This window comes from Heloderma suspectum, chromosome 4, assembly GCF_057233095.1.
Source record: "Heloderma suspectum isolate Gila_16-S chromosome 4, 16-S_ref, whole genome shotgun sequence".
Taxonomy (NCBI): Eukaryota; Metazoa; Chordata; class Lepidosauria; order Squamata; family Helodermatidae; genus Heloderma; species Heloderma suspectum.
The window spans coordinates 101042476-101054644 of NC_139461.1; the positions used below are offsets into that span (position 1 = coordinate 101042476).

The window sequence follows — 12169 nt, forward strand, 5'->3', positions numbered from 1 at the left end:
GACGTCACCACATAAAGTCACGCGGGAGTGCCTACTTTTTGTTTGTTAAAGAGGTGCCAAAGCAGGAGAGGGAAAGTGGAGGTAACAGGTGAGTAGTTTTGGGGGGGAAACTCCAAAGGTCTCCTACAGCGCTCCCCCAAAGCTACACTCTTAACACCATCCTTCCTGGAGAGTTGGTGCTGATGGAGGGAACCAATGGGAGCCTTGGACCAAGTGTCTCCTTATTGGTCAACTGTCTGATATGCAAATGAGAGTAAACGTCACTTCCTGGGACAAATCGAGCGCCATTTTCTCTTTCTGGCTTTGGAAGGAGGGAGGAGCAGCCGGACGTGGGTGGATGGAAGCGGGGGTCTAGTGGTGGTGAGGGGAAGCCGGGTGCGGTACCGCACGGCCGGGCGGCTGCCGCCTGAGCAATGATGCTGCTGCCCCGGCCGCTGCTGCCCGTGCTGCTGGGGCGCTGAGCGCGGGCTGCAGGTCGAGGCAAGGAGGAGGAGCCGGGCGAAGCGGGGCGGGGCGGCCGCTGAGCGAGTGACCGGCCGACCAAGCGGCGACGGACGGGAGGAGGAAGGCGGGGGCGGCGGGGGCTGCAACGCGCCCGCGCACCTCAGGGAGGCGCCGGCGAAGAGCGAGCGGGCAGGCAGCGGGCGCCCCCTGCAGCTCGGACAGGTAGGTGCGAGTCCCGCGGCGGCCGGCTCGCCCTGCTGCCGGCGGGCCCGTCCGTCTGCGCAGCGTAGCACGGCCCGACCCAGAAGGCGCGGCGCCCCGCCGCCTGCGGCGGAGAGCCTCCTCGCCGTCTCCACGCACCTTCCCGGGCGCTGCCGGCCCAGCCAGAGGGCGACGGCAGCCTCACGGTGGGCGGCCTCCCTCCCCGGCGGGAGCGGAAGATGCACAACCGCGGGCAGCATAAAGCGCTTCCCCCGTCCCGGGACTGCGCGTCGCTGCCGCCGGCGCCGCGTGAGGATAACGGGACGAGGGGCGCGGCAAATGGGCGTAAATGCCGTGAGGCGTTCGGCGTTCCGCCTTGCCCTCGCGCGCTTGACACCTCCGCTGCCTCCTTCACGTGCAACTTCAGTGATTTCAGGAAGCCCCGTGGGCGCTCGGGGAGGGAGGCGGGGCGCGTCTACATGCTGCATGGGTAACAGCCGGGAGAGCCATTGTGGGGGAAGAAAAAATGTTGGCTGAACTGGAAAAGGGGTCATAAGAGCTAGGATTTTAGGGGTCTCCAGGAGGTAGCCCTGCTAGTCTATTGCCGCGAAATCAACAGCGAGTCTTGTGGCACCTTAAAGACCTAACACTTTCATTCTGGCATAAGCTTCGGTGCCACAAGATATGTTCTGGGATTTCAGGAAGAGTGATAGTGATGGTCAAACTGGAGATATGGACTAGAATAAGCTGTCTGGCTGTTCATATGTGAGTTTGCTTATCTGTTGCAATACTGTTCTGGTCCCCAGACCCCAGGTTGTTACACTTACAGGATCACATAGTTCACATTCTTGTTTGGTAGATGCAAGGATCTGATAGCTAACGGTCACTAATGCAAGCCATTCTGCCTCACATGTGGCAGGTCTCCTTTGACTGTTTCGCATGCATGTGAGACTATGCATATTCCAGTATAGTTTAATTTGGGCCAAAGTTACTATGGACCTTGGAGTTAAGAACCAAAGTTTTTCCCAGATGAGTTTATGGCAGCCAGAGATCATGACACTTTAAATTTGTGATGCTTAAGCTGACTCCTTTGCAGATGCAAATAAATAAGGGATTGAATTTTGTCTTCCAGTATTGTCTTTAATTTTTTGTTCTGTGAGCTACTCAAAGAACTTCGGTTGATGGTGACCAATAGATACGCAGGAAATAAAGAAAAGATAGATATAAAAGGCACACTGTGACATCAGTGTATATCAGGAGACTTGATCATCAAGATGATCCAAGATAATCAAGAAAGGCAGGGCAAATGTGAGGAGGAAAAAGTAAAAGTGAGGAGTTTGGAGGATGAGTGCAGTGACACTTATCGTTCATCATAGACACACGTTGTCTAGAGATGATGCTGTTAAATAATGTATTCCGTGTAGAGCTAGCCTCTTTACCTTCTTAGTAAAGAACCTTTGTTCAACATGGGGGATTTCTGCCTAGACCAAATCACGTATCATGCACTTGAGTTAGTTACCATTTTAGTTCATTAAATTATTTTATTTTATATCCCACCTTTCCAGCAAAAACTGGCACTCGAGGCAGCTAACAATAAAATCCAGACTAAAAACAGATTAAAAATGAGCTCCCTCCCTCCCATTAATATACAAACATGTATCTGAATTGTATCACATGTCCATAAAAAAAGCGGTTTGTAACACCATTAAGTAGTTGTAAGACATTCATCCCCTTGTAAAGTTGAATACTGAGGCAGAGAACGAAGTGACTAATCCAGGGTCAGTCAGTGAATCCATGACTGACGGTATAATCCTAAACAAGTTTACTAAGGGGTAGGTAAGGACTTCATAATCAATATACATTGGATTGCACTGTGAATTCCGACGATGCAACTTGAGAATTAATGGGGCTTGGTTGCTCCTAGAATAAAGTTTTATGCATGAACTGAACTGAAACTTAGAGATGGTTGCTTGAAACATTATATAGAATACATGTAGGCAAACCGCAGTCCTTGGAGGCCTTCACTGTGGCACATGGGTGCCCAAGCTCTTGCCAAATTCCCCCCAACCACACGAATCACACTGCTCCAGCTCACCAAACAGTTGCTTGGCAGCCTGGGGGTGGGCACAGTTGTGATGAGGAGAATGGATTTTGCGGGAGTGCGACTTAAGATGGGAGATGGCACACAGAGTCACCCCTGGGCACTATTCTCCTCATTTAAATTGTCCGTCCCCCCAGCTGATTAATGCTGGGAAAAGCAGCTTGGGCAGTAGGGAGGAGGGAAGGCATGGTATTTGTGCACATATGAGAGAAGAGTAGGGGTGGGCTGGGCTGCTGTGAGAGAAAGTGGGGGTTGAGTGGGCTGCTGCTCCTGGCGACATCCTTTGGCTGCTCCTGGTGACATCCTTTGGCTGCTCCAGCCACAGCCAGCATGTGGCCCCTAACCCTGCCTCCTCCCAGTGCCCTGGGGAGGGGGGGCAAGAAGGCTGCCCATCCCTGACTTAAAAAATAGTGCAAATCTACAATATAGACTCCTCCATAAAATTTTTGTTGTATCTGTCAGCCCTATGCTTTCACAATTGGTAAAGCCATTTAGCGAGAATGGTTTTAGAAGTATCCCTCTACATGCTCAGGGGTTCATAGATTTTGGCTTACCTTGGTAACAAACCCAAATTTGTGGTTCTTGGAGCACTACATCCAAGGGAAGACCCTGAATTAGAAGAGGGGTGAGGTCTTATCTTCCACTTATAAACTGCCAAGGAACTGTGGAGATGTTCCCCCACCCCTTCCCCTGTGCTGAACTTACCACATCAGAAGATATAGTTGCCAGTAGTCACCCATTTTGAACTTCTGTACATGGTAATTCACTGCTGTTCCAAAGGTGTCCAGAACTTCAACATAGTTATAAGAGGGATGATGCCGCATGAGCCATTTCATCTCTCCTGGTGTTGTCCTCTGTCACATGAGCTAGCCAAACCACATATACACATCTTAAACATTCACACATACATATCCAATAAACAGACAAGAGAAAACAAAGGGGAGAAACCGTTACTCAGGTTTTTTTACAGCAGCAGTAACTCTCTGCTTCCCCTGTCAACGCTGACCCAGTGTACACTCACTCTTTCTATCTGCTACCTGTCTATGGAAGCTCAAGCACTGCAGGAAGGGAGTTCTAGACTAGCTGGGCAGACTGTTTGAAACACAGCAGGCGCTTGTGTGCTGGGCTGCAGTGTGGGTAGGCTGCTGCTTCCAGTGAACTTTGTCAGCTCCAGCCAGAGGCAGGCCAGTACTGGAACATGTAGCAGAATTACAGGCTAACCATCACTAGATAGCCTTGGGGGGGGGGGTCAGGGGGAGCACATGAAAAAAGTAGTACATCAGCCCATCCCCATGCTGGCTGGGGATGATTGGAGTTGTAATCTCAAACATCTGTGGGGTGACAGGTTGTGGAAGGTTGTGGTACATGCATGCTGTGAGAGAAGTTTGAAAGTTTTTACTGCAGCCAGTTGCACAGTGGAACTAGTAAGCTGGTTTTAAATAGAAAACCTGTTTACTTTTTCCACCAGGTGAACTACAGCAGTTTGCTTCTCTCCTGATCACCCTGGGCTGTCTAGAATTGTAGTCTTCCTGTCCCTACAAGCATCCAGTCCTCAACATAAGAAGAGCCATGCTGATCAGACCAAAGGCCTATCTTGACCAGCATTTTGTTCATACAGTGGCCAACCAGCTGCCTTTGGGGAGCCCACAAGCAAGATTGCAGTGCAATAGCACCCCCAACCCCCACCCTAGTGATGTTCTCCAGCACTTGGTTTTCTGGTTATGCAGGCAAAGGTCGTTTTGCAAGAATGGGTTACTTGAATAGTGAATTATGGCTGTCAGTGAACAAAAATGAAAAATCTGACAGTTGATAGAGGGCTGGATCAAGACTTAGTCATGCTTAGAGTAGACCCATTGAAATCAATAGGAATGTTAGTCATGACTAGCTTAAGTTCTTTTGCTTTCATTGGGTCTACTCTAAGCATGACTAAGTCTGGATTCAGCCCAGAGTTTATAAAACTGAACGATGGGGAAAAGGAACTCAGGGTGCCTGCTGAAACTGATGGTACTAAGTTCAAGAGAGAAATAAATACTTCACTCAACAGATATTTAATATTTTGAATTCACTGCCACAAGATTGTGATTGCGTTGGAAGAGGGGAATATATGTTTTCTAAATAAAGAATAAGATGTGGCAATGGCTTGTTTAAAATGATTGGAAACTTTCATAGGTTTCTGTGCAGGTATATACATTGAGGTAGGAGTGGGCATGTTTTAAAAGCTGTTCTAGGTATACATAACATTTAAAGCAAGGGTGCTGAACCTCTTCCAGCAGAAGGGCCGGATTCCATTTTGGAGAAGCTCTCGGGGGCCATGTTCTGGAGTGAGGCAAAAGGGGGTAGGGCAGAGCACAAATACCAGCATATTTTAACTTAAAGCTCTTATCTACGCCTTAGGGGAGGCATTTCAACATTAGGAATGGGGGTTTGGGGAAACTGCACAAACGGTGGGGAACCATCAAATGATCAGTGGTTGGAGGAAGGGGACAAGGCCTTCTGGGGACCGCAGGATGGCCAGATTTGGACCCTGGGCCTGAGATACTATACTTTTGATTTAAAGCTTTTAATTCTGTTGTATTCTACACTTATATATAATCTTTGAAGTTCTAAAGTTAAAGGCATGTGATTGTGAGACAAGAAGAATTACAGGCAGGCTTTATTTTGTAGGAAATATATTACCATGTTCAACTTACTGTAGAGTTAAGGAAGCTTGCTAGACATTGAAATATTCCTCACAGTATGATGTCTAGTGTTGTTTCCAAACAATATGGGCTCCAACAAAATCAGTAGATCAGCTCAAGGTGCAAACACATCCTTGAATATCCTCTATTATTTGGGGAAAAGTGCATGCAAGGTGGACTAGAAAAGATGCTTTCTGTCCGGGTAGAGATTTTGCAGCACTGCTTTGCTTTCATATAGCAGTATGATGCATTTTTAAAAGCCATCACCTACAAAGGAGCATTCTTGGCTTTGTGAAATGTTTGAACATAGTCAACTGACAATATGTTTTACAGATCAAATGAACAGTAGCCCTATAGCTACTTTTTTAAAAGTTCAGTGATTTCTGATACTTTTAGGGCAGAATCCTATGGGGATAGTCAGCTGCCTCCAAACTTGGAGGCAGCTGACTACACAGTGCAGGGCAGGCGGAGCATGGAGGGGTTCTTCTCCTCTGTGCTCTGGCTGCCCTGCATTTGTGGCTAGATGGTCGATTTTGTCTGCCTAACCTGGGGTGCCTTGGAGTGGGAGTCAGGGAGGCTGGACAGCACATAGGAAGTGTCGTACCAGCTCTTCCGTGGTCCCCGCCCCCAGGAATGTCCTCTTTTCTCCTGCTCCGCGCTGCTCTTCCAAGCATGGAGCCAGGGACGAACTTCACCTCCTACGAGGGGGAGGGGGTGGGGAGTCGAATTTCTAGGAACCGAGCTCAGAGTGCCGGCTCCAAGTTCGGTTCCCATAAACCAAAAAACCCTATAGCCATATAGACACTGCCATAGGATTGCGCCCTTAATTATGCCTAGCATATTTATATTTAAGCATACACTAGTAAAAATAGCCCTATGGCATTGTCACAATATTTTGAACGGCATCTCCCCTTGGGAGTGAAGCACAGGTGGCTGCCTTTGAGTCTGTTCTTTCTCTTGGCCTGTTTGAAAGGTGTAGCATGCAGATTACTAAGTGTCTTTCACAATTCTTAATTTAAAGATGAGCTTATTCAGAAAATTTTTGGATTGACCCTCAACTCGATGAGTTCTTGAGGCTGTGTACAAATAAAAACAAAATACATAAACTACAAAAATGAACAACTTTCTCTACAATAAAATGAGGAATGAATAATAAAATCTGAGAGTGGCATTAACCATTAAAAGCTTGGTGGAACAATGCTCTCTTCAGCAGCCATCCAAAGGACAATTAGAAGAGGCTAGCCTAACCTCCTTGGGGAGGGAGTTCCACAACAAGATACTGCTACACAAAAAGCCTTGTCTTGAGTATCCACCAGTCTTGCTGCTCTGGTGGAACATGTAAAAAGGGTCTCAGATAATAAACTCAAATATCTGGCAGGGTCATACAGGAGGAGGCAGTCTTTAAGATACCCTGGTCCCAAGCCACTTTGGGCTTAATAAGTAAGAACCAGCACCTTGAATTGAGCTTGGAAACAAATTGGAAGCCAGTGCAGCTGTTTCAAGATCAGTGTTAATGGTCTATAAAACACACACCAGATAAACAGTCTGGGCACTATGATTTGCACTACCTGAAGTTTCCAGACAGTCTTTAAGGGCAGCCCCATGTAGAGCATGTTACAGTAATCTAAACACTGGGTGATTTAGGCATGGAGTTGTGTGGATTCTGGCATGGATTACTGTGCATGGATTACTTGGAAGGGAAGCAACTGGTGCATCAGCTGAAGCTGGGCAAAGGCACTCCTGGCCACCGTCACCACCTGACCATCCAGAAGCAGTGCTGGATCCAAGAGCACCCCCACAATCCCTTCAGAGGGAGTGCTACCCCATCCAGAACAGGCTGTACTCCCAATCCCGGGTTGGCCTGTCTGTTGACCAACAGTACTTTCATCTTGTCTTTGAGCAACTGTGTCAGACAAATAGATGCTGGAGTCAAAAAATAGTGTTGCTTTATGGTGGTTTCTGCTTGCAAACTTTTTTATATTTGAGTTCCCTTAATTAACATTTAATTGACAGAACAATACTCCACCTTTCAGCAATAATGAACTTGAGATTTAGCATTCATATAGAGGTAGAGTTAATCATTTTTTTAAATCCGCAAATTCGGGAGCTGATCTGCATTTCAAGCAACTCCCCATAACAGATGTAAAATTTCCAGAAATTTTGAGGACATGGGGGAAAATGTGTTTTTTTTTGGGGGGGGGTCTTGAAAAATTGGTAACAATATATAAATACTTTGTCTTAAATTTTAAAAGAAAATATTTCACGATCCAAAGCTGTTCAGTTTTTCCAGAAAAAACCTCGGGTGGGGTGGGGGGGGAGGAAAAACCCGTTTTTTCTGGATTTTTCCCGGGCCTTCATATCTCCCCATCACAGTTTATCACAATTACTCAGGAAAATACTGCTGTACACACAGTAGTGGCAGCAAAGGTAAGTCCTTTCTCACTAACCTTTTAGAGTTCTGTGAGAGTCAGTAAACATGTAGACAGGGGTGATCCAGTAGACATTGTTTACTTGGACTTCCAAAAGGCTTTTGACAAAGGCCCTCACTAAAGACTCCTGAGCAAACTTAGCAGTCATGGAATAAAAGGACAGGTCCTCTTATAGATCACTAAATGGCTAAAGAACAGAAAGCAGAGAGAGGGAATAAATGGTAAATTCTCCCAATGGAGGGAAATAAATAGTGGGCTCCCACAAGGATCTGTATTAGGACCAGTACTTTTCAACCTGTTCATAAATGATCTGGAATTAGAAGTGAGCAGTGAAGTTTGCAGATGACACCAAATTATTTAGGGTGGTTAAAACAAAAAGGGATTGTGAAGAGCTCTGAAAGGATCGCTCCAAACTGGGAGAATGGGCGTCTAAATGGCAAATGCGGTTCAGTGTAAGCAAGTGTAAAGTGATGCATATTGGGGCAAAAAATCCCAGCTTCAAGTATAGCCTGATGGGATCTGAGCTAGCAGTGACCAACCAGGAAAGAGATCTCGGGGTTGTGATGGACAGCTCAATGGAGATGTCAGCTCAGTGTGGGGCTGCTGTAAAAAAGGCAAACTCCATGTTAGGCATAATTAGAAAAGGAATTGAGAATAAAACTGTCAATATCATTCTGCCCTTACACAAATCTATGGTGTGACTGTATGTGGAATACTGTGTACAGTTCTGGTCACCACACCCCCCAAAAAAGATTTTGTAGAGCTGGAAAAAGTGCAGAAAGGGGCAACTAAATGATCAAGAGGCTGGAGCATCTCCCCTATGAGAGAAGGTTTCAACAGCTTGCATTGTTTAGCTTGGAAAAAAGGAGGCTAAGGGGAGACGTGATAAAGGTCTACAAAATGTTGCATGGTATGGAGAATGTGGATAGGGAGACATTTTTGTCCCTCTCAAAATTCTAGAACCCAGGGTCATCCTATGAAGCTGATTGATGGGAGATTCAGGACAGATACAAGGAAGTACTTCTTCACACAGTGCATAGTTAAACTATGGAATTTGCTACCATAGGTTGTAGTGTGGCAGCAATTTGGATGGCTTTAAAAGAGGGTTGGACGAATTCCTGGAGGAAAAGGCTATCAATGGCTACTGGTCTCAATGGCTATGTGCTACCTCCAGTGCCAGAGGCAGTGAGCCTATGTACATCAGTTGCTGGGAACATGGGTGGGAGAGTGCTGTTGCGCTCATGCCCTGCTTGTGGGTCGACAACTGGTTGGCCATTGTGTGAACAGAATGCTGGACTAGATGGACCCTTGGTCTGACCAGCTTGGCTCTTATGTTCTTAAAGTGTAAATTGGTCCTAAACTTAAACTATAAATATGCCCATTTTCTAAAATGAGCACTAATGAAGGTCAAGTTAATCTGATTTTTTTTTAAATGCACAAGTATACTTTGAAAGAAGTATTATTTTTAACAAAACTATAACTGTACTTGCTCATGGTTGTGTCACTTTCTGTCTTTTAGGCAAAGTTCAACATGTTTCAAATTCCCGTGCAAAACCTTGATAATATAAGGAGAGCTCGGAAAAAAGTTAAGGGTATTCTTGTGGATATTGGTCTTGATAGCTGCCAGGAGTTACTTCAGGTAAAGAAGAAACATCTTAAATCACCATTCTAGTTATTTATATTGATTTTTGTTGTTCTTTTTACATGAGTCTATAAATGTGGAAACATTATCTCTAGTTGGAAATCCTAGAAGTACGATCCTAGGTTCCTTATGGAATTATGCATGGAAAAGAGATGCCGAGAACCAATTCCAGTGCAATTGTTTTTGCATATAAGGTCATGGAATCACGTCAGAAGGTGATTTTATGAGTCCCAACATTGCAATTTGTCCTTCATTGAGTGATTACATAAGCCTGCAACTGTCTTTTTTACAGGATTCAATTGGGGGACTTACTTGCAGCATGCTGTAACAGAATGTTGATTCTTTGGAGAGAGATGAAATAAAGTGGTGTTTGCAAATTGAAAACTTCAGTTATTTATTTTAATACGTCTATATCTCATTTTTCTGCAGCTTTCAATCTGGCCACTAAATGATATCTGGAATGTTACTTGATTCTTTTCATGCATCTCTTTTTCTTGTAATAAACTTGAACGCACTAAAGTGAGGCCTTAGTTTATCCAGAAGAAAGCAGCAGGTGCTAATATTCTTCCTTAGGTTATTATCAATGAGAAATAGTTATGCAACACACACGTATTTTGACTTCAGTAAGGCATAAGGAGGGTCAAAATATTGTTGGTCTTTACATATGAATACGACTGGAATAAAAGCGAATCTTGTGTGGTTTACAGATTCTATCAAACTAGTATTTGGTACATTAACTGAGGCCACGGAGCTGAAAAAGTCACAACATTTTTTAAACCAAAATTGACTGTTCTAGTTACAATCACCTCATTATCTGTTGGAGTAGGGATACGCATGACTATGTAGCCTGATGTGGCTTAGAGACCCATCATTTTAAAAACAGTTTCACGTCACAGATTTATTTGTTGAGGTTTGAGTTAACAAAATGCTTGAATTGTACTTAACATGTCCAATTCTTAAAATAAAAACAAGAAAATAGGTACTGACTGGCTTGCTGCAGACCATAAATGTAGACTTGCATCAGCCAAAATGAAAAAATTGAGTTAATTGTGTAAATGTGACTCAATGGGCTAGTTTGGACATGGCTGTAGCTTTAAAAAAAGATGAAAAAAGCATTAAAAGTTCAGTTTATAACTTAAAATCAAGGTAAATCAAATAAACACCATCAGCCCTCTCATTACACAACACATACCCCTATAAATTCAAAGAGATGATGACTGTGGTTTCTTGATATGAAAAAAAACTCTTCAAATACACCAAATTGAGTGATTTTTTAAAAGTTCCTCAGATAACTGTGGATATTTAAATCTTTCAAGATGTATAAACAATATTTGGAAATAGAAAACTTAATACGAAAACCATGGAGAAAAAATAGGGAAAATGAGCTAGTTATGCAACACTCTAGCTCAGGGAAATACCTTCCTCTCATATTGTCACCTGCCATGGATTACTAATACAGACAAGCAACTTAACAGGCAGCTAATGTAGGTTAGGGGTCTTACCAGTATGTGATAAAGCCCCTATCCTTTACCATACATTTTGAATCTGTGGTGAGAAAAAAAATCTCACCACGCATTCTTCAATACAGACGAACAAGCAAATCTGTGGTAGAAAACCTTACCACTTGGTGAGTTGGCTGTCAGTATTGTGTGGTAAGGACATTGGGCTTGGGATTGTATACATCTTGGTATCACTCTTAGAAACTAACATACATCTCAGATGTACATACACTTTTGTCCGCATACAATTCAAACACTAAACTCCTTTTTGAAGCTGGAAGGATCTTAACTAGTGAAATAGTTTCAACATACTGGTTGTTGGTTTCTTTGTGGTTGTAGGATATGGAACGTCTTCTGTGAAGGGTATATTTTCTGGCAGTTTTTTCAATTATAGTTTGAATCTCGTTTATATCAACATAATTAAAATCTGGTTTTGAAGTAGCTGGATAAAATGGGATTTCCTTTTAATTATGTGCTTCCCCCTCCCCCGAATCTTTGGGGTTTTTTAGACTTTGAAAAGTTTTGACCCAGGAGAAAAATATTTCTTCAACACTTCATGGAATGATGTATCTCATTGGGAGTCTATCACTAAAAGAAAGGTATGTATATTCATCACAGTTTTCAGAAGACTTTGATCTTCAGAGCTACTTAAGTGGCCCCAGGGGGTTTGGACATCCCTAGTGGGATATTATTTTTTGCCCTCTTGCTTTGAGCAGTTGGTCCTGTGCCATATCACAAACTATGTCTGAGACTTCCCTCACTTTCAGAAGCTGGTGCCATATAGCAAGGGGGTTGGGGGATATTTTTCATTCTTAAATAATGCCTTACTTACATTATCTGTCTAATTCCATAGTCTTCCATGGACATATCTGTTCTATTTTTCGTTTTCCTCACCCAGAGAAGTGTTGCAAGGGTGATAAGATGCTTTTTAGGTTAGATTTGAACATCTTCCTGTTCATTTGTCCTCCTGAAATAAGCTGCAACCCAAGCTACTGATATTCTAGTCATTCTGCTGATTCTCAGTAGTGCCAGTAACACAAAAAAGTTCTAGCTCATTTTGTGTTTGTATTATTTACATAAGCATATTATTAATTAGGAATTGTGTGGAAATGGATAGGATCTTGGCTTTTTTTTTAATACCCAGTCAGTTGAGCAAAATGTTGATCTTTTGCAGA

The 12169-nt window shown here is 43.9% G+C and overlaps 1 protein-coding gene across 2 annotated transcripts in view; it reads left to right on the forward strand.

Annotated features, from left to right (window-relative positions):
• ADNP2 (ADNP homeobox 2) overlaps window positions 1–12169 on the forward strand; it is a 17124-nt gene continuing 4955 nt past the window's right edge. Inside the window, exons 1-3 of one of the 2 annotated variants that reach the window (XM_084850078.1) lie at window positions 1–88; window positions 9373–9492; window positions 11504–11593. In XM_084850078.1, the coding sequence (XP_084706204.1) occupies window positions 9385–9492; window positions 11504–11593 (198 nt within the window). In that variant the 5' untranslated portion in view covers window positions 1–88; window positions 9373–9384. Of the gene's footprint in view, window positions 89–249; window positions 667–9372; window positions 9493–11503; window positions 11594–12169 lie in introns of those variants that run through there. The other variant, XM_084850077.1, reaches the window with a different exon arrangement.